This window comes from Anoplopoma fimbria, chromosome 19, assembly GCF_027596085.1.
Source record: "Anoplopoma fimbria isolate UVic2021 breed Golden Eagle Sablefish chromosome 19, Afim_UVic_2022, whole genome shotgun sequence".
NCBI lineage: Eukaryota > Metazoa > Chordata > Actinopteri > Perciformes > Anoplopomatidae > Anoplopoma > Anoplopoma fimbria.
The window spans coordinates 9,456,201-9,476,457 of NC_072467.1; the positions used below are offsets into that span (position 1 = coordinate 9,456,201).

Consider the following 20,257-nt stretch of genomic DNA (forward strand, 5'->3'; position numbering starts at 1 on the left):
TCTTTGCCTTAACTGATGGTTTGATGACCTATTATAAGGCAGAAGCTGGGAGTATAGAGGGAGAGACACTTGACTAAGTAAAGATGTGCTTAACCATTCAGAGCCTTGTTAACTTGTAAGCTCGGTCAAAAGATTTTGTCACTCCGAAGTCATTTGTAAGATGAACAATATTGATGATTTAATTGTTAATGTGGATGTATAAAAAAAAGTTCTAAGGTAAACCTTGACAAAACCCCTGATCGAGGCAGTTTTACCTTAACAAAATGTAAAATTTAGTATAACAGAGAAAGGCTGCAGGTTTATTTCCAACACTGCAAACTGCAACCATCCAATATCTATATTTGCACACTTAAATCTCAAAGAAAAAAAAGAATGAAAAGAATTTCACACTCAAAAAGTTCTAAGTGAATTGGCCACAATCACTGGTGTAATGACAAATTCAAACTAACACAACATAGAGTTTTTTGCAGAGGAAGAGGAAAACTCACAATGGGTTACTCTACTTTGCATTTAGGAGACAAATAAAGAACTGCGTGGGTTGGCAGGACCTTTTGGAAACAACTAACCATTTTTCATTCTGTCAAGAGAAGACTGTAAAACAGCATATTCTCTCACTAGAGGAGAGACTGCCGTATATGGCTCCTTATTATACATGCAACTTTAAGCTGACAATCGTCATTATCCGAGCGTGTCATTTAGATGCACCACAGTCAACATGAAAGGAAGCACAAACGAAGAGCTGTCATCATCACGTCGATCATGTTTACTTGGGAGGTTTCTTGTCTTCCTGCAATTTAATGGTGCTCTGTGATCATAGAATCGTATGTATGAGTGGTGAGACCTGATCCGTTAGCGTCATGGCAAACGGTCTACTGCGGCAGCGTGCACATTAGCCTCCCTTTGTCTCTGTTGAGGGAGCCATTCACTTTGACTGATGATAAGCAAAGGGAGTCACTCCTTTAGGGCGAGTTGAGCCTTTGACCGCCCTGAACATTAGTTGTGCAAGAGCTGAAAACAATCACGGTGGAAAAAAAATGCAGTTACGTCCCTTAAGTTTGGGTTTGAGATCTATCAGGTGTTGAAAACTTGGTCACCCAAACTGCTGTTTATGAATGGGAAAGCAGCAGAAGCGTAAAAAAGGAGTGTCTCCATGTCCAGCCTTTGGTTTGTTTGAGTACATAAAACCCATTCTTCAGCCGGACTAATGAGCCCGTCTTGTGTCATGACTGACGGGCCACAGTGGGCCGGCGCTACGTTTTATCACCAAGCTCTCCACTCAGCCGCAGTCATTTGACATTTAACGTTGGAAACAGGGAAATGGGGCCTGCTTATCTGATCGTGGCGTACAGTCAATTACATTATAGTTTTATATCTGCTGTAAATCTCCCTTTGTCTCATTACGGCTTCTGTGTGCAGTTTGAAGGTTGTAGGCAGGCGAGACTGGGAGCTTCACTGTAATTCCATGTAGGTTCATAACTCATTTCATAAAGACCTTAGGTGTCGACTCTCTGCATGCAAATCAGAGGAAAGAGGTAATGCATGGATATTATCTGGATTTATTGGTTATATGTTGGATAACGGATCTTGGAACAGGAGAAGCACTCGCTACAATTAATCATGTGCAAAAATAAACCGAGGAGACAATCGCTTTATAAGAGCAAAATCAATTATTTTTGTGTGAAAAGAGACATCTTACATGCTGTATTTGAATTAGGTCAGAATATATTGTTAGTTTGAATAGACTATAATTCTGTTGTGTACTGTGCATTTGTCTCTAGTTGCAGGCTTTTGTCTGTGTGATGCCAGCTTCAGAGCTTACATGGATTAAATTCTTCCATTCATCAATTTTAATAGTCCCCGGGTAATATAAAATTCTAAAAAGGAATTAGACAAATGCTTGCTCCCTTTATATCCTCCAATAGATTATACATTCAAATTTAGGACTACTTCTGCTTTGGTTCGTGTTAGTGGTACAGGAACCTCTCTGGCTGAAAGAATTAAAGAGAAAAGCGAGGCGTGAGAGGGGAACAATAGGATAGTGCCTGGACAGTAATTGAATAAACACACGTTGGGTTTACGGGTGGCGCTGGAGTCAAAGCTCTTGGCATCCTCTGACATCTAAACTCTGGGGAAAGCTTTTATTAAGAGATCTGGTGCAACCTTTGCATGCTCGAATAACCTTTCTAGGAAAAACATAGTGCCCTTTAGATAAATCCATGTAACCCATCTGCACTTTTGATGACGTTTTTTCTTTTTTAATGAATATACACACAAAACACCTCGTCCTTACAGAATCTGCCTGTACTAACTGAGAACTTCTCCTATATACCTTTCAACAATCATTACTCCCTTCCTTTTCCTTCCTCCAGTCATTAGTCTGTATGTTTAGTGTTGAACCCTCCAGCACATACAGTGCAGATAACCAGTGCCAGTGTAGTCTACAGCTACACTTACTTATTTCCAAGACGTGTGCTGTCTTCAATTGTGGGGAAAAAAGTTTGTCATTAAATTGTTTACCCAAGCTGACCTTTACAGTGGTGATATTCTTAAATTGCCTTTGTGTCTAATTAAAGCATTTATGGCCATGTGTTCTTAAGCATCGAGCTACTCCCAAGTAATGAGTTTACAGCAAACAAATGTAACATAGTTAGCAATCATGAGGGTCGGATTTTATGTGGAAAAACTTGCTTTTTACGGGACCATTTCCTGCACAATAATAGGCTCATTTTCTATAAGAGATACTGAAACACAATTAGAGCACCTAATTTAGTATAGGAAGGAATGCTTTTTAATAAGATCTCACAGCGTTTATTCCATAGCATGCTGCAATATATTGTCTGTCCTGAGGACTGATGTGTTCTTTCTGTGTTAGTTTTCCAATAAAATAAATGTTTGGACAATTGAAGACAGTACAACTGGCCTGAACGCAGGCTTTAGCAATGGGGAAAAACAAGACCTGTTTGGCCCTATAATTGGATGTAAACATTTTCACTTTGTCTTTACTCCTTTTCTTGTGATGTGTGGCTTTATTTAGTCATGAGCATCAATTCTTCTTTTGTTTGACAGAGCTGCCAACATAATGCTACACTCCGTGTCCATATTTTTACCCAGAGAGAGAAATGTTAGTGAGTTCCTTTCACACTGCAGAGACAATACTGTGAACATACAGGTTAAGTATGACACACAGTCCCAAAGGGGATGGCACCTCTTACGTGACCATGACGAGAACAACCCCTTTGAAAACACAATGCTGAAATCTGAAACTTTGAAAGTGTAACCTGGATAAAGAGGAATTATCTTGGTGACGTAATGACAAGGCTGTACATCCATCAGGATCTTCCAAGTACACAAGGGCTCAGATGTGTCTTCAGAGAAACTTGAGGTGTTCCTCTGCGATCGCCCTTTGTTCACGTCCGGTGACGCTGCAGCTGGAAAATAATTTCCAAATCTTGGATGGGACCCAGCTGGCCCTTGGTAAATGTCAAGCTTACATAGTTTATCTTTTCACACCTCCCATTTTCTGTTCATACTTTGGCTATCAGTGCAAGGTCACTGCTTACAGCGTGTGTGTGTGTGTGTGTGTGTGTGTGTGTGTGTGTGTGTGTGTGTGTGTGTGTGTGTGTGTGTGTGTTATGTGTCTGGAGTGTGAGAGAGCTCAGGTGTCGTGGAGCTGGTGAGGCCAGCGAGGCCTGAACTCATGTAGGGTAAGATGTGAGAAGTGAGGTCCCTCAGAACATATGTGCCAGTTTACACTTCAAGGTGTGTGTGTGTGTGTGTGTGTTTGTGTGTGAGATATACCCTACATACGAAATATGACATCCATACATACCCTTGCTGTGTATTAGATGAGGTAAAAGGAAACGCAGCCCAGCCAGTACATTCTTACCTGGGGCTCCACAGATGCTCCTCCGTGCTCTAATGGCTCCCGTCACTGTGTGATGGATTGGGCCTGGTGGGCTCAGCTAGTGCCCCCTGCCCTCACCCACCTGCCTCTCTCACATGGGGATACACACCACCGCCTCTGGTCTGGATATGGAGATGGGCGGTGGGAGGCATGCATAATGGAAGTACATTTATAGGAAAACAAAAAAGGTTATGCAGGTAGATGTTTAGGTTGTATAACTTTAAGGAATAGTAAGCAGTTAGCTTAGCATAAAGAATGGAAACAGGGAGAAATAGCTAGCCTGGCGTCTTGTAGTCACCGCGAGCCTGAAAAGAAACCACCAGAGACCGTCCAGCACATAACTACAACGTCTCCTTTTTTTTCCTTTATTGTACAGATAAAAAAAAAAGAAATATAACTTTAACTATATTGAGCTTTAGGCTCACTGGTATGCAGATGTTGGTACTTTTGGACAGGGCAAGGCTAGCTGTTCCCCCCCAGTTTCCAGTCTTTATGCTAAACTAAGCTAAGCTGACCATGTCAAGCTTCAGATCCACATTTAGCAGACAGACGTTAAAGTTGTATTGATCTCCTCATCTTACACACTGCATTAAAGTGAATCTGCGTATTTTTCAAAATGTCAAACTACTCCCTTAAATTAGCTTTGAAACTAACTTCATGTCTCTTATCCAGAAAAATATCACGTACAGAAGCAGGGTAATAGTGAAGACATTCCAAACACAGATGATTGAGCAGGTCTTTCGACCCCTCGAATGTCTACGCTGTGGGGTAGAATGAGACAAGTGCAACCACAGTGATAGAAAGTGACTTGAGCTGGGTTTGCTTCAGCCAGCCGCTCATCACGTATAAGTGAACTTGACAGGCAGGGTGCCAGCGACAGCCAGACAGTGACCCTGACTTTGCCTGCTGTGAGACGATGGAAGAATGAAAAATCTGTGAAACAAAGCCTCATGTCGGTATCAGAAGCGAACGTGAAATACAGCGTGAAATATTTCACATGGTGCCCTTGCTCCGCTTCTCGCTGAAAATGATTGTATGCCCTGTTCTTTTTATAGCCGGCGCGTCTGTGTATGTAAGATCTCAGTCCAGGAATGGAACAGGGCACCGCTGTCTTGCAGCACCGGGGATTTCTTAATGAACACACTTATAGATTTTCTGTTTTTCCCTGAAATATTACGCTTTCACAAGGAATAATTGATTGACCCAGAAGTTTTACATCAAATAACAGACTCACGGTAAAGAAAATCACCTCATTTGAATTACTGAGACATGCTCACAGTGCATTTTTTATTTACATCTTTCTTTCTTTGGACAGTCTTGAACCACATAGGACCTACTCTTCCATTGTTAATTTACATTTAAAGATTTGCAAACTATAGTTTAGAGCTTCAACACAAGTGAAATATAATTTCAGCCTTTGTTTTAGTTGCTGATTATAATTCCTATTTATGGCTCCTTTTTATGGTCTCAGCAAATAAACTGGCATGTAAAATCAGTCAGCAAAAAAACCAGTAAACGCCTTTGTTAGGCCTCATGTGGATATGTTGTGTAATTTTGGAATTAATCTATATTTAATTTTTTTCTTCTTTATTTTTTAAGTAGTTTTGTTACTGTAATTAGTGTTTCATTTGAAAAAAATACAGTTTGGTTATGAACCTAATTTTACACACAAAATCACAGACTTTTGTGAGTCACTGTTATGTCAACCAGATGATGCACATGAAAACTGGAACAGCCCAAAGCTTTATGAGTTTTACAGTACTCTTGGGAATTATCTCATGTTCTTATTTGCATATTTAGTACAGTGAATATTTCTTTTAGGAATCCTTTACAAAACAAACATAACCAGACATCCAATAAACTATAAACTGCTGTCAAAACCTTCCTGATTGATAAGAGAAGTGAAATCATTCAGATGTGGAACGGGCAAACTGCCACTTTCAACAAACAAAGGGAAGGGAACCTAATGAAGGGCTGACTGCAAATGCTCTCCTGCATCATCTCATCGTGTCCTGTATTCACAAATGCTCCTGAAGGCAGAGCGGTCCAGTCTATTACCTGAATAGTTTAAGTCCCAGCAGAAATCCCTCTTGTGCGTGCTGCTACAAAGGACCACTGGGTTTTCCAGCATGGGTCCTGTTATCACCGTGGGCGCTCCCAGCTCAGAGGGCTAGAGATGAGGAGGGATGGTCTGTGAGCGAAAGAGACGAAGCAGAAATGTGTTGAGAATGAGGGTGTAACATTAATGGATGACGGGGGCACAGAGAGAGTCTGCTGTAGACCTTCTCAGTGTGATATTCCTCTGTCAGGTGACCTGTTAGTCACAGGATGCTCTATTTTAGGATATACAGACAGGGAATATATATAGATACAGGCTGGTGCTTTGACGGTTTATTAAACATGCATATCAATTAGTCATAGAGGTTCCTAGAGGTTCCTCTCTGCCATTGCTCTTTACTCAAATTTTTACTTATTTATTTGTTCCAACATTAATTCTTTGTTTAGGTGTAGTATCTTTAGTGTTGAGGTGTGTCACTTACAATGCTGTAAACCTTAACATAAATTAGTATTATAGGGTCCAATAAAATGTTTATGTTGAAGAGGCGTATGAAGGCTTTAGAAAAAAATAATCTAAAAGTTTTGGAGAAAATGTTTTTTTTTTACATGAAAATGGTGATTAAATAAAGTAAATATACTGATTATTGGCCAGTAGTTTTAATTTATTTTAGTTTTGTATTGACGTCGGTCATGTTTCCCATCTGTGTTCGATGTGCATTCACAAGTAAAACCTACGAATTAAATAAGGCAAGTTGCTGTGACAAAAAAGTACAATGATGTTTTCTTAAAGAAGACACAAATACAGGACATCGTCCAGGAATTATTAAAGGTCAGCAACCATTTGGTGCCTCTGCCACGGTAGGAACAGGGTGGTCTGTATTTAATGGTGATTTTATCCACTATATCCAGACATGATGTTATGATCAAGAATGTGTTTCCCCTGTGAGATGAACACAAAGAAAGCACTGTGAATTTTGAATAAAAAAGCTGTGAAGCACTGGTCTATCTTTGGTCCCAAACTACTCAAAATGCTCTTCCAGTCAAAATTAACAATTTTTTTTCTATTTCTCCAATTTCTCAACCCATTGGGCGTGCAAACCATGAAAGATCGAGTGCTGCTCTTCAGCTTTTTTCCCCTCATTCTGCTCCAACAGTACTCTCTAATTGTTTTCAAATGCTTTCTTGTTTAGCTGCTGAGTTGCAGTTTTTGTCTTCAAACATTCAGTCGACCGTGAGGACTAAATAGACTCTGGCCCACGCCCAATTCTAATTTCTCCTCCTTGACACATTGGAGTGATTATCACAGCGGTAAAGCAAAGCCACACGGGACATCTACCGGTTGTAAACATGGATGCCAAATTGTGGAATGAATCCTCCTCAACAATAGGATTTGTAAAAGGACATTCAGTAGTACTGAGAGCCTCGCATTCATTAAATCCAGTCATTATAGGCTTGGTTTTCTGAGCAATAACATATTAACTTAGCCTAAAACTTATCTTCAAGATGCATAATATAACTAATCTTCGCACAAATTTACATAGTAGTTTGTTCTACCTCTATTATTATATATCACTCAGGATAAATAATTAATTAATGTCCTGGCTGTGAAAACCTGTCACCGTTTTGTCACAGAAGGATTGAGTGTTGCACATAAAGGAGACATACAGGGTGCTTGATTTCTTTACCAGCACATCTGGTAGATCCTCCTCTCAATTCACAGATTCATTGGTAATCTCAGGGCATACTGGTGTAGAATTGAGTTATCATGTCCTTGTGGGAGTTCAAGCCTGCATGGAGACATGTGGAGGCTCAGATACCCACAGAAAGATGTCTGCCAGCAAACTCCCACAACATTAAAGTTTGCTCTGCTTTCTGCTGGATGTCTCAGGCTCCTTCTCTTTTTCCTTTTTGTCTGTTCCCTTTTTCTGTCGTTCTCTCTCGGGTGCTCTTTATATTTCTCTCTCTCTCTCCCTCTATCTCTCTCTAGCCATTTTTGATTTATCGTCTCTGCTGAAAACTACATATTAAAGTAATCTCATGAATTTTATGATTCCGTGATGATTTTATGAGTTTGATCTATGGCTCCAGCCCTTTACAATGCAGGCAGTGCCCTTCTGGTATTCTAAGTTAATTCTACCTGGTGGATAATCTGTGAAAGTTTCATGTTTTTTAATTGGGTTTTGGATAAAGATCAGCACCACCTGTACGTGCATATTGTCTCTCATTTCTGTCAGAACAGGTAGTGTACAGTGGGGTTTTGGATCATTTTCCCTGAATACAGCTGCCTAACACAATGAGAAAGGTGAGAGTAAAACAAAACAGTAAAGTTAGGCATCTGACAGCTTAACAATGAAGCTATAAAGCTCTGTAAAGCTGAGGGATGCTAGAATGGGAAAATCATTACAAATGAACCCTTTCACATCGTAACATTGTTTTCACATTGTTACTGTTAAAATGTTTTAATTGTAGCAGCTCAACATCTTTGTGGCTGTAGTCTTGTTTCTCACAGAGACGCTCTCTCTGTCGTTAGATTGCTTTTCAGTTATCTGTGAAAAAACATTCAAGGTCCCATTGAAAAAAAAAAACGGTCATTTGATGATGAATCCTTACCCAGACTGCTTTATGTTTGACGCCTGTTTCTGCTGTTTGTCCTCGTCCCACACCACAAGTCATCTTTTTTAAGTTTCCTGAGTCCCTATCGTGCTTTTTACTAGCCAGTATAAACAGCAACAAGAGGCATGCTGTCACTGAGACGTGGTGGTCAACGTAATGTGACACACCAGAGTGCTATTTTCAAAATGTGGTTCAGAGGAAATATGCAATCGGAGCAGTTTTCTACTTCCAGCATTTGACATTTCTCTGACAGTTCATCCGCTCAGCTTTGGACTCCAGCTCTGGCTTTGTGCGTCTCATTCATGCATGTTCCGTGGTAGCTTACCGCCTCTCTAAACCCTCCAATATAATGGCTCTGATCTCCCAAATGCACAGTAATGACTGGGAATCCATGCATGGACAGGACTAATCTAGTTTGGATACAACTGGCAAAATGCTTCAGAAAAACTCTGTGAGCAGCATGGAGCATAAAGCACATCTCTCCAACCCACATTTCATCCCCCTCTGTAGAGCTTGAATCAGCATCATGTCACAGCAAATTTGCTGTAGTGGTCACACAGTTTAGTTGGACCGCTCAGTACAAATAAATACAGGGAACGAAAGACCAGAAATAAGAAACACTCTGTTTATTTTTCAAACCATTACTGTGGTTTCACTCAATAAATAAGTCTTAAGAAATGTTAAGGGGTTTTGAGTTGACTTAAGTTTTCCATTGTCATTGTGTCCTTATTGTTTGGTCTGCCTGACACTTCTGCTTTTCCCGAATGTGACTGGAGTTTGTTTTGAGTACTTTTGAGGGCTTTTCAGTTACTCTGCTAAATCACGATGCATGACCTTGATGAGGCTGTGTGACCCGGCAGAAGCACTTTGAAAAAATAACAAAAAACAAATTGGCATTGGTTATTTTTACGGATTGAGTTTGTGCTTGAGTTGAACTTCAAGAGGGCAAACTGTTGTGACTTTTGGAAAAAATAGTGAGAAGTTTTGTTGCTTTTCCATACAGTTCATCAACTCAAGTCTCCGTAACCGCTGAGAACTTGGCAAAGTGTAAGATTTTCCATTGATTAGCTGTTTCTGTTCCTTGCCTAAGGCCCTCCTTCATCTTCCTTTTGCCTACCTATAACACACATCTCCATTTAAACTCAACCAGAAGTTCAGATTTCATCCCCTCAAGAGGCACCCTCTGGTTGTCAAAATGAGATATGTTTTTCCTATGCCGTTATAAATCTATAGATGCCTGATTGCCACTGATGACAAAATAAATGTACTCTGATTATGGCATCGGGAGAGGGAGACCCTTTCTGACCCCTAAACAAGGATCATCTGGCTTCAGCATGAAAATAAGACATTTTTCAGCGTGATTGGGACATCTTAAATTAGTGTGTATTAAAGTGAGACGGGGTGAGACGTGCTGGAATCTTGAATGAAGGTTAGAAAAAAAATGGAAGCTATGTTGGTTCAATGATTATGGTTATAAAAGCTGACCAGAGCAAGAGCTGGTGGGTTTTGACAAAATCTTGGTCGGAAATTTTCTTGCTGCAATTTATTTGCTTTTGCCACACATGTTCCAATTCCAACTCTTTTTTTTTTTTCTTCACAGTAGGCCTTTGGAGATGGGCAGTAATACTTAAAAGAGAAAATGATGCTCTCTTTCACATTCAGTTCAGAAACTTAACCTGTCAATGGCTTTCATCCTGCACCACATTATGTTGTGTGTTGCCCTTCTCGCTCTCATTCCCACTTTCTCCATCCTCTTTGTGCTCTCTCACATATCTCCCTCACCACTGGAACCCAAATGTTTTTAAATTATTTTATCTTTAATGATTCACAGTCAATAAAAGTCTGTTTCTTATCTCCAACGGATTCCTGCTCAACACCGTCCCTTTTTAACAGGCTCTGCTGTTTCTAAGGCAGAAGATCCTTTCCCTCTTCCATCTTTGTGCTCCTTCTATCTACCAGCCAGACCAGCTGAGTCTGTGGGTTTTTCTGGTGGGTTCACACGGGTTAAAAGCTTTGATCATGAGCCAGTGCGAGGCCGGTCTGCTGTGGGGTTTGACTCCCTGACCTTTCGCACCATGTGAATCGCGACCCAGCAGCTTTCCTCTTGCCTTTAAGTAAACTATGTACTGCACCCACACACAGTCATTTATAAAGGGTTATCTATCCTAAAGTGATGACAGCAATGATGTGGCTTATCTGAGCTGCATGAGATATTGAGGAATGTGAATTAATTGCATGTGCCTTGAGATGACTCAAGATCTGATTTGCTAGAACCTCTGCTCATAAAGCAGATTGAAAAAAGAAAATGAAAAAACAGACACTTCTTGGGTGTTCGCAAACTCTCTGAGGCAAGTGAATGCACCTGTCGCCTTTTAGCTTTAGATTTCATCAAAACTCACTTATTGTTTCTAATTGAAATGAATAGTGCCACATTTTGGAAAACACACTTATTCACTTACTTGCCCAGTTTTAGATGAGAAGATTTATACTACTCTGATATCCGTACGGTAAATATGAAGCTAGCCAGTTAGCTTAGCCTAGCTAGAGACTCCACTCGCCCAGCCAAGAAATAACCCCATAAAACCACTTGATTGTACCCTTTAGATTTTGTACAAATTAAACAAATGAGATAAAACATGTTTCATTATGAGCCTTAGACATGTTCGTAGGCTGATTTTCTTACTTTCTTAAAGAGTCAGGCTAGCTGTTTCCCACTGTTTCCAGTCTTTATGCTAAGCTAACTGGCTGCTGGCATTGGTTTCATATTCATCTAACTCCTCTCATCTAACTCGCAAAAAAACACATAAGTGCATTTTTCAGTCTGTGTATTTAGCCAGAAATATAACCCAATTTATTATTGTTATTGTCACATAAATGGCTATGAAATGGGCCAAAACTAAATGGGACAGCTTACACATTCTGTGTGTGGGAGCAAATTGTCAGGCATCAGCTTAATCACATTTTGAAAAACATGAGCAAGCTGTTGGTAATCCATAACACGTTGTTAGGAAGTGCAATAGTCGGGTTCTTATCTTGTCTTGCCTGCTAACAATCAGGATTTTACGACCAAAGGTTTTTTACTGTCTCCTAGGAGGGTATCACAACAGCTGTAGCTGATAAGGATAAAGGATAGGTGGTGAATTTGTGGTTCATCAACCACAAGCTGGATTAGTTGGTCTAGCGGTCAAGGAACAAGGACAGAGTGTATATCCATCCATCAAACCCGTAGAAAGATTTATGCAGGATTTTTAAGGGGATCTGGTGTTCTTACCAAATTTGAACTTTCTTTATGTATGTGTGTGTGTGTGTGTGTGTGTGTGTGAAGGCTTTGAAGGTGGTTATTCTCTCTGATTTGGTACCCTGTGCTCATTTTCACTTCCATTACAAGTCTATCAATGTGAAGCCGAATCTTGATGAAAAGCCCTCTGCAGACAATTGATCTCAGTAATGATGAAGAAGAGGGGATAGGTCAGACATGCCACTTCTTCTTTCACAGGATTCTCTCAGAGGAGCTCGCTGGAGTGTGAGCCAGTCACAGTGTATCAGTTTGATGGGCTTGTTAGATGTGTAGTGTGATGGATTGTTCTTAAAATGCTCTTGAAAAATGGTACGCTGTGCGTCAGCCAATTATGCAAAAAATCCTGTGTGTACCCAGAGAATGGAGTACGTTCTCCAAACTAATTAATTGGATTTCTCTCTGAGCTCTTTTCTGCTATATTTTGCTACAAGCCTTCTTTCGCAACACCCTAGCGGATGTTTAAAAAAAAGAGAAAATAAAAACGAAGAGGGAAAAAAAACGTTTTAGATCGAGTTTTCTTCTCAGTCAATTCAACCTAATCAAAGTGTAGTGGGGAAATAAAGAGCAGGCACCGCCACCAATAGGGATTCCGTAATTGGCCTGTTTTGCATTTCATTTCCAAGGATATTTTTTTCACATGCCTGGCTTATAAAAGCTAAATTGTTTCAATTCTGAACTGATTGTGCCTGAAACACAAAAGGGAAGGAAAAAAAAACACTGGCCTCAAGCCTCCTACGGGGTTGTGCTAAACCACTTATTTCAAGCTAAACTGGATTATGGACAAAAGACACAGAACTGGAATGCCTTGGTTTCCCCTTCATAAGAGAGCTACAGCAACCAGGGAGCCGTTGCCCGGCTGTTAATTGAACTTATGCGTTTGAATGGTAGATATTTTAACCGCAGGCATATTAAGGAGGATGCACATGTTTGTCCATTCAAGAGATAATAGATATGAGGTTCATGTTGTCCCAACAGTAATGTGTCCTCCAGATCATCCCTAGAGCACTTCCTGTGTGCTTGCTGCCTGTATACGTCTTTGCTTTCACATTTATTTTCCTTAGGAAGTCAGAGCAGTGTGAAAAGTAGGCCAAGAGGAGAGCAGTGGGGTTACAAATGTCTGCAAAGCATTGTTTTTTTGGTTCTCAATACAGCCCAAAGACTTTATTCTGCATAGTAAAGGGGGAATGTCAATGTGGAAATGCAGCACAAGAATGTAAATGAAACACCGCCTCAGCCCTCAGCATCGACATGTGGATGTGGTTAAGCTGGTGGTGTCCGAGCGTGCGCTGCGTCTGGGAAGAGTCAGGATGACATATCTTTTTGTCTCGGGGCCAGGTATGAGCACGTTTGGGAGCCGCGCCAGGTTCTCGTCAGCACTTTCAGAGGTGTATACACAAAAACATGAAACACACGGGCCACCTCTTTGCCCTACGGACGGTGGTCTCATTGCAGCAGGAACAAAGCTGCTTTGCAGAATCAAAGGTACTGCACAAATCAGCCATAAACGGCAATTTCATTGGCTCATAGAATGCTGTGTGTTTGGGAACCTGGCACAGTGCCCCGTGCATATCGCACCCAATTGTGGATGACCTGTTTGCTCTAAAAATAGAGGAAGTTTTTCTTCCAGTCTCTCCTCTAGAGTGTTCTAAGATAACTTTGAGGGGGTGTCTAGTGAGCAGGCGCTTCGGCCAGAGAGGCGACTTGAGAGCTTGTACAAGAGCCTCATAAATCCAAGCTGGATCTCCCTGAAGCAGTGATTGAGATGTATTAACCCTGCTCAGCAAGCCTTGCTGGTAAAGTCTGCACAAAGTACAGCCCCTGGGCCTCACAGACCACTTCAGCCTCCTTCATCTCTTTGAAGAACTTTATGCTCACCTGCTTGGATTAAAAAAGTGGCCAAGGGACCTCCGTTTTCTCCAATCCAATGATTTTAGGGATTGACTCAAAGTGTACATTAAAACCTGGTGTTTCAGATTTGAAAAGGATAATCGGCATCCATCCATCCATCCAAACCAAGGGTTCATATAGAGTTCAAATGACAGATTTTCAGTGCGGGCTGCACTTTGTACAGTTGTACATTTAAAGGCCATGGGGATAATAATATGCCACTGGTAGTCTTGGAGTATCAGTTTGTTTCAAACTTTTTATTGTTTTGTCAAAGTTTAATTCAGTAGGCTATATTATTGTAGACCTCATAACATATCAATGGTACATCTAGCTGGAGAGAAGACAAATCAAGATGATAACATCTTGTAAAGATACATTACATCTTCTTCGTTTACTCTGTGCTTAACCCAAATATACAGTACAGAAAGGCAAATTGTGTTTAATGAGCTGCTAGCTGTAGCTATATATTAAGTTTACATTCATGAGAGTGTTAATCTTCTTATCTAACGCTCGGCTAGAATAGGAACAAATGTCAAACTCTTCTCGTGACTTGTATAAAAGGATCTATGTCTTCTAGTCTTTATGGATGTATTTAGGTTGTTTTAAACAGGCCTCAGTAGTTAGTTAGTCCTACAATCAGAAGGATTATAAATGCTGCATTCTTTTGTGTCACTGAGTGCTAATTAAAATGATACATAGGCCTGCTGTTATTCTTTGTTCAACAGGAAATGGGGCTTATTTATTTTATTTTCTACCAGACCATTTCTACATCATTTTTTGCTTCATGACCCGCATGCTTATGTGCTTACGTTCACTTGAACTGGAACAGTTTCAATCAGTCACATTGAATTTTTACATGACAAAAATCTACTTTGCTCCCATTTTTGGAACCTTGCACCAAGTTATCAGTTGTATCTGAATATAGCAACATATGTTAGTACTTTTCCTATTTTAATCTTTAATAGTATTGAGATCATTGCAATTGTTTGTTATTGACTCCATTGTTTTTTGCATTCAGTTGCATAGCTGTGGTCTTTTGTTTTTATGTTCGAGTTTCCGTTTTCACAGTGGGTTTGTAGCTAAAGTAGATTAATTACGGCTTGAAATGTTGAAATGTTTCAACCTTAACAGAGCCTTGATTTTCATATCATTACTTTAATATTCTTGAATTCTATTTGATAACATTTCTCAAAATTCTAGCCTTCTATAGATTCTTACTATATAAGATATATTACTTTACTTTCTCCTATCTTCCTCTGGAGTTCATGGCGAGCTGACTTTAACACCTTTGACAGTTGCTCATATTAATGAGAAATGGTGATGTGGATTGAAACAATGACCTTTCGTTGCCAAGCAACGGAATAACTTCTGCAGCAGTGGCTATCATAAGGAAATACTGCACTACGGGTTGACAGAGTTGACCTTATAGTAGTAGTTTTTTTCATGTTTCTGATATTTTCAAAAACTGCTATGAAAATTGTAGGTGAATATTCAGCGCCACATTGTTGTGCCTTAACCACACAAGTGCACTTGATGCTCTACAGCACTTAAGAATATGGTTGGTGCAATAGAATTTTCTTTTGCTGCAAAATCAAGAAAACATTTTGACGAGGAGTTTTTCTTTCAGTCGTCCGTATACACACTGAACATACAAACATAGAAATACTGTAATGAGCTGTCATGGTGTTGTCATGGTGTTGTCTCCTGTGTTTCCAATCTCATTTCTTGTGTTGAGTTGCATAAGCAGTGATCATCAGCAGACAACAAAGCTTTTGCCACCGCCTCCAGAGGTTATTAAATAACAATGGACAGGCGAGGGAATCAATAGTACATCCCCAAGCAGTGGTGATCTAAGGATTATGATCACAAATGAGGCATGTTCTTCCCTTTTGGTATGTGGAGATGAAGAAAGATCACATCCACTGGAATAAAAATAATGTGAGGTTAGCCTGTGTTGCCTTGGGTTTAATTGAAAGTATTGCAAAGCAATTTGTCTGAGAAAAAATCGAGGACTATGAAGCCCTGAGATTTAGAGTCAGACTCCTGATGGAACCCTTTATTGTTAAATAGTTCATGTAGGACACTACAGGACACGGAAACTGCTGTGCATGCTACGGCTGCCAAGTTGAGAAATGTATTTTGAATTTCCAACATGAGCACAATATGAAAGGTCAGTTGGTCCTAACTTGAAAAAATACATTGGAACATGCCTGCAGGGAAATATGTGAAGTCATTTTTCAATGCTTTGCTGGCGAAGTATTATACAACCAAACACACGATAAATGTTTCATAGGCATTCCAACACAGCATATGGAAAAGTGTTAAATATTGAGTATGTGCTATGACAAATGGAGTATTTGTGTTTATTTGGAAATGTCTGTTGAGGCCACGTAGAAAGAAAATATGTGCATGAATAGAAAATTAAGATGTAAAGTCATCTCATTTATTAAAAAAATGATGAATTGAATGAATGCTTTGGGTTAAATGAAAAGTCAGCATGCTGATTTTTTTCCCTCTTGGTTGAGCACAGCAGCCAAAACGGAACAAAAATAATCAATAAACAAAACCACTCTGCTTAATCAACACTTTCTAAATTGTGTTGGACACTCATCTTGTTAGATGGCAGATGAATTTGCAGCTGTACCATTGTGACAATGTAGAAGCTATTTTATTCTTGAGACTTGAAGTTAAATCAGGATTTCCTGTGATCAATTTCAAATTAATAGCCCGGTTTCATTCTAAATGTAAAGGTCCAAGAGTCATAAATATTCCAACCACCCAGAAAACTAGGTATAGCTTGATGCTTCCATATGTGCAGTACATTTTTTGCAACAGTCGTTCCTCTCCTTTCCTTTGGATCACTGTTTCTGTGTTTTCTTTGTCCTCCAGAGAAAGAACGTCCACCTGCTGCTGAATGTGTTTCTGCTGGCAGCCTGGGGAGCCGTCCTGTTGGCCTGCCGCTTCTACTGGATGGGTAACAAACCCCCCAACTTCTCCAACTCAGACAACCCGGCAGCCGACTCACCCTCGCTCCTCACCAGGACTCTAACCTTTTCCCACTTGCCTGCCGTCAACTTTTGGCTTCTCCTTTGCCCGGACACGCTCAGCTTTGACTGGTCAATGGACGCCCTGCCTTTGATCAGGAGCCTTGCCGATTGGAGGAACGTTCACACTGTGGTCTTCTACCTTGGGTTGCTCTTGCTGGCTTGGTTCAGCCTGAGGACGCACCAGTCGGCTAAAGGCAAGGAGACCAATGGCAAAGCGCATCATTACACCAATGGCAAAAATGGGAACAGTAATGGGCACAGTTACCAATATAACAATCATGAACATTTGAACAATTCTCACACAGACGGTCACATTAATAGTGCACAGAATGGTACCAAAAAGCACTACGAGAGCAGGACTCCGCTGCCCACCACTGAAAATGTTGTGGTGTTCTCGCTAGGCCTGTTGGCTATCCCTTTCCTCCCTGCCACAAACTTGTTTTTCTACGTGGGGTTTGTGATAGCAGAGAGAGTACTGTACATCCCCAGCATGGGCTTTTGCTTGCTGGTGGCGGTGGGGATGAGGTCTCTGTACGTCCGTCTGCGACGCAGGTCCTCCAAGACGGTGTTGGTGTACTGCAGCGCTGCCGTGGTTCTTCTTTTCGGTGTCAAAACTGTTTTGAGGAACCGGGACTGGCAGAATGAGGAGATGCTCTACAAGTCAGGGATTTATGTCAATCCTGCTAAAGGTAAGGCCCTTTCGTTTAAATCGGCATGCACAAAGCTGCGACTGCTCTCACATGTGAACACACACACTTTCGTCAACTTTGATACACATTTCATCACCAAAAACCTCTTTCAGTCATCATATTTTTTCGGATAGTGAGCGAGCTCTCAGGCACGGTTTTGAATTTGATAATTTGTGCTGCTGTCTCTCTACTGACGCCCTGAATAATTCAAAGTCAAGCTGCTTCAAAATGTCTTCCCTTCGTCACTCAGCCTTACCACAGAATATATAAGTGCTTACAAGGCAGTGCCCCAAAAGCAAAATGAGACTGGTGTACTACTCAAGGCTAAATGTCTCCTTTCTTCATTTTACTGTTCCAAGGCATACAACAGAGTTTTACCTCTTTATCATAAATCTTCTTATACCCAGCACACAATCTGTTTTATGACACCAAATGCCCTGTCTCACTTGGAAGGACACCGTCACCTGTCTCTTATTGGCACCTGTAACAGCAGATGACATATTTACTGGCCTCCACATTCAAGGTCATCAGACACAGATTTTAATCCGAAGCAAAGTTCTAAGAGCTGCTGAGAAGGAAAGCAGGCAGCAGCGGGACATGTTGTGTTAGCTAATTTCCCTTTCAGATTCTGAGCAGAGCTGAGGCGTGACAGCTGTTTGTTTTGGCAGGCCATCAGGCCGAACAGAGCAGCAGCAATGTCCCCACCTCACATCCAGTATTGCTAATATGAGAGTTGAACAGCGCCCAACCTCAAACACGGACACACTCATTGGATTGTTTGAACTGTGAAATTTCAACAGTGCACAGAGCTTTCTCGTAAAAGACTCTTCGTATTTTCATCTGTGCATAACTGAGCACAGTGGAATGAAGGAGGCATGGGTTGTTTTTCTGCTTTTCTCTGTTTGTACTGATTATTCTCCTGGGATAACATAGATGTTATGATTTTCAACAACTAAATACTGTAAATGCATTGCTTAAGGGCACGCTGCATATTTTAGCACTTTAACCGCATATCAACAAAAGCAGCAGGAGCCAGGATCTTATCTTGTTATTCAGTCATACTTGAACTTAGACATTCATTCTGCTGAATCATAGTTACTCAAGTTGAGTTAGTGCAGACTATAAACTAACCCTAAAAACAGATCAAAGATGATATTATGTTTAAATAAAATAAAAAAAGTAGCTAAATTGGCATTAGCTACTATTATACATCCATTGATTATTCTTTTTTGCTCTCCTATACATTTATTCTCACAATCCGTGGTCAATGCACAAAATGTATAATAGCTCTTAGTAACTTTAATTTACCTGTCAGTTGCTCTTCTGTTGTGGTCTTCTTTTCACACCCTGTCATAGGATAGGCTGGTGCTTTTGGCACAAATCCCCCCTGTCTGTCTTTGCCCATAATGTCTTTCACTTTAAAGGTTAAAAAAACAGATTACCTGCTACAGAAAGGTCCTCTCTTGCTGCTTTAATCGAAAAGCTTTCAAAGATTCTGTAAATGTTATACCCGAAGGTTGCCACAAATGTTCTTTTTTCACTCTGTCTGATTTACCTCCTCTATTGTAACCTGTCAGCATGGGGCAACCTTGGAAATGTCCTGAAGAGCCAGGGCGAGATGGAGGAGGCTGAACAGGCGTACAGAAGTGCCCTCTATTACCGGAGCAACATGGCTGACATGCTGTATAACCTGTGAGTTTGTGTTTTATCATACTGCTGTGTTGTAATTTCTATTTTCTTAGCCTTAACGCTCATGTTAGTTTGTCGCTGTTGATGTCATGGTGTCCTTTTGTACTTGACTTTCTTTGTATCTCCACTCCTGGCTGTTTCAATGACTAAGGAGTGTGTGCGAACAAATGGACAAGTTCTCATTTTACATGCGTGTGTCCATTGATCAGAGCTGTTCTCCCAGAGGAGGTGCCTTCTTGTCTTGTATTCCCCAGAGGCCTGTCTGTCTGACAGGGTTATTAATGACGCTGTCTTAGCCTGAGGGGGGAAACACAAAACATCCACAGTCAACACTCAAATGTGTGCTCAAATGTCTGTGGTTTTGTTGAGATCTAAATCTTCCTCTTCGCTTGTATCAGCTTCTTTTGTTCTTGTCTCATCCTTACAAAGGCTTTTTAACTTAAAAACATCTCCTATCTTTAAAGCTCTAAACTGTCTGTACTGTCTCTCCTATTGTCTGTTTCAGCGGTTTGCTGCTACAGGAGAGCAACAAGTTCTCAGAGGCACTCCACTACTATAAGCTGGCCATTGGGAGCCGGCCAACCCTGGCTTGTAAGTACAGCTCTTCTTTTTTTTTTTATTGACAATCTCCAGCTCTTGTGGTTGTGGCTGCGCTGTGTCCAGGCAACGGTGAACAACGGCCGTGGCTATGTGTAGGGAGAGGAATAGGGGGCAAAGGGCAGTAGGTATTCAACCGAATTCAACATTCAACACAGCAGCCATGTCAACAGTTCAAGCAACTGCATGATGTCACTTAATATGAATTCAAGCCGTTACTTTCTCTTTTCACTTTATCCCTCCCACAATCACTGCATCTACTATTTTCTCACAGTTTTGAGCGTGTCTCCCGCCTCTTTGCTCCATCACTCTTCCTCTCCATCCCGTGACAATTCACCAAAATATTCCCCTGCTTTTGCTTGAATTACATTTTTCATACACTGTCACCTTCAGCAGGTTGATTAGAACAAAGCGCTCACAATCTTACCTGATCGTGCAATAAATTAGCTCCCCATTGTTCTAGGCATCAGTCACT

General features: G+C 40.7%; 1 protein-coding gene across 1 annotated transcript in view; it reads left to right on the forward strand.

Moving 5' to 3' along the window:
* tmtc2b (transmembrane O-mannosyltransferase targeting cadherins 2b) overlaps positions 1–20,257 on the forward strand; it is an 89,605-nt gene that overhangs the window by 41,679 nt on the left and 27,669 nt on the right. The window contains exons 3-5 of the mRNA XM_054619901.1: positions 16,650–17,496; positions 19,074–19,188; positions 19,691–19,776. Of these exons, the coding sequence (XP_054475876.1) occupies positions 16,650–17,496; positions 19,074–19,188; positions 19,691–19,776 (1,048 nt within the window). The remainder of the gene's footprint in view (positions 1–16,649; positions 17,497–19,073; positions 19,189–19,690; positions 19,777–20,257) is intronic.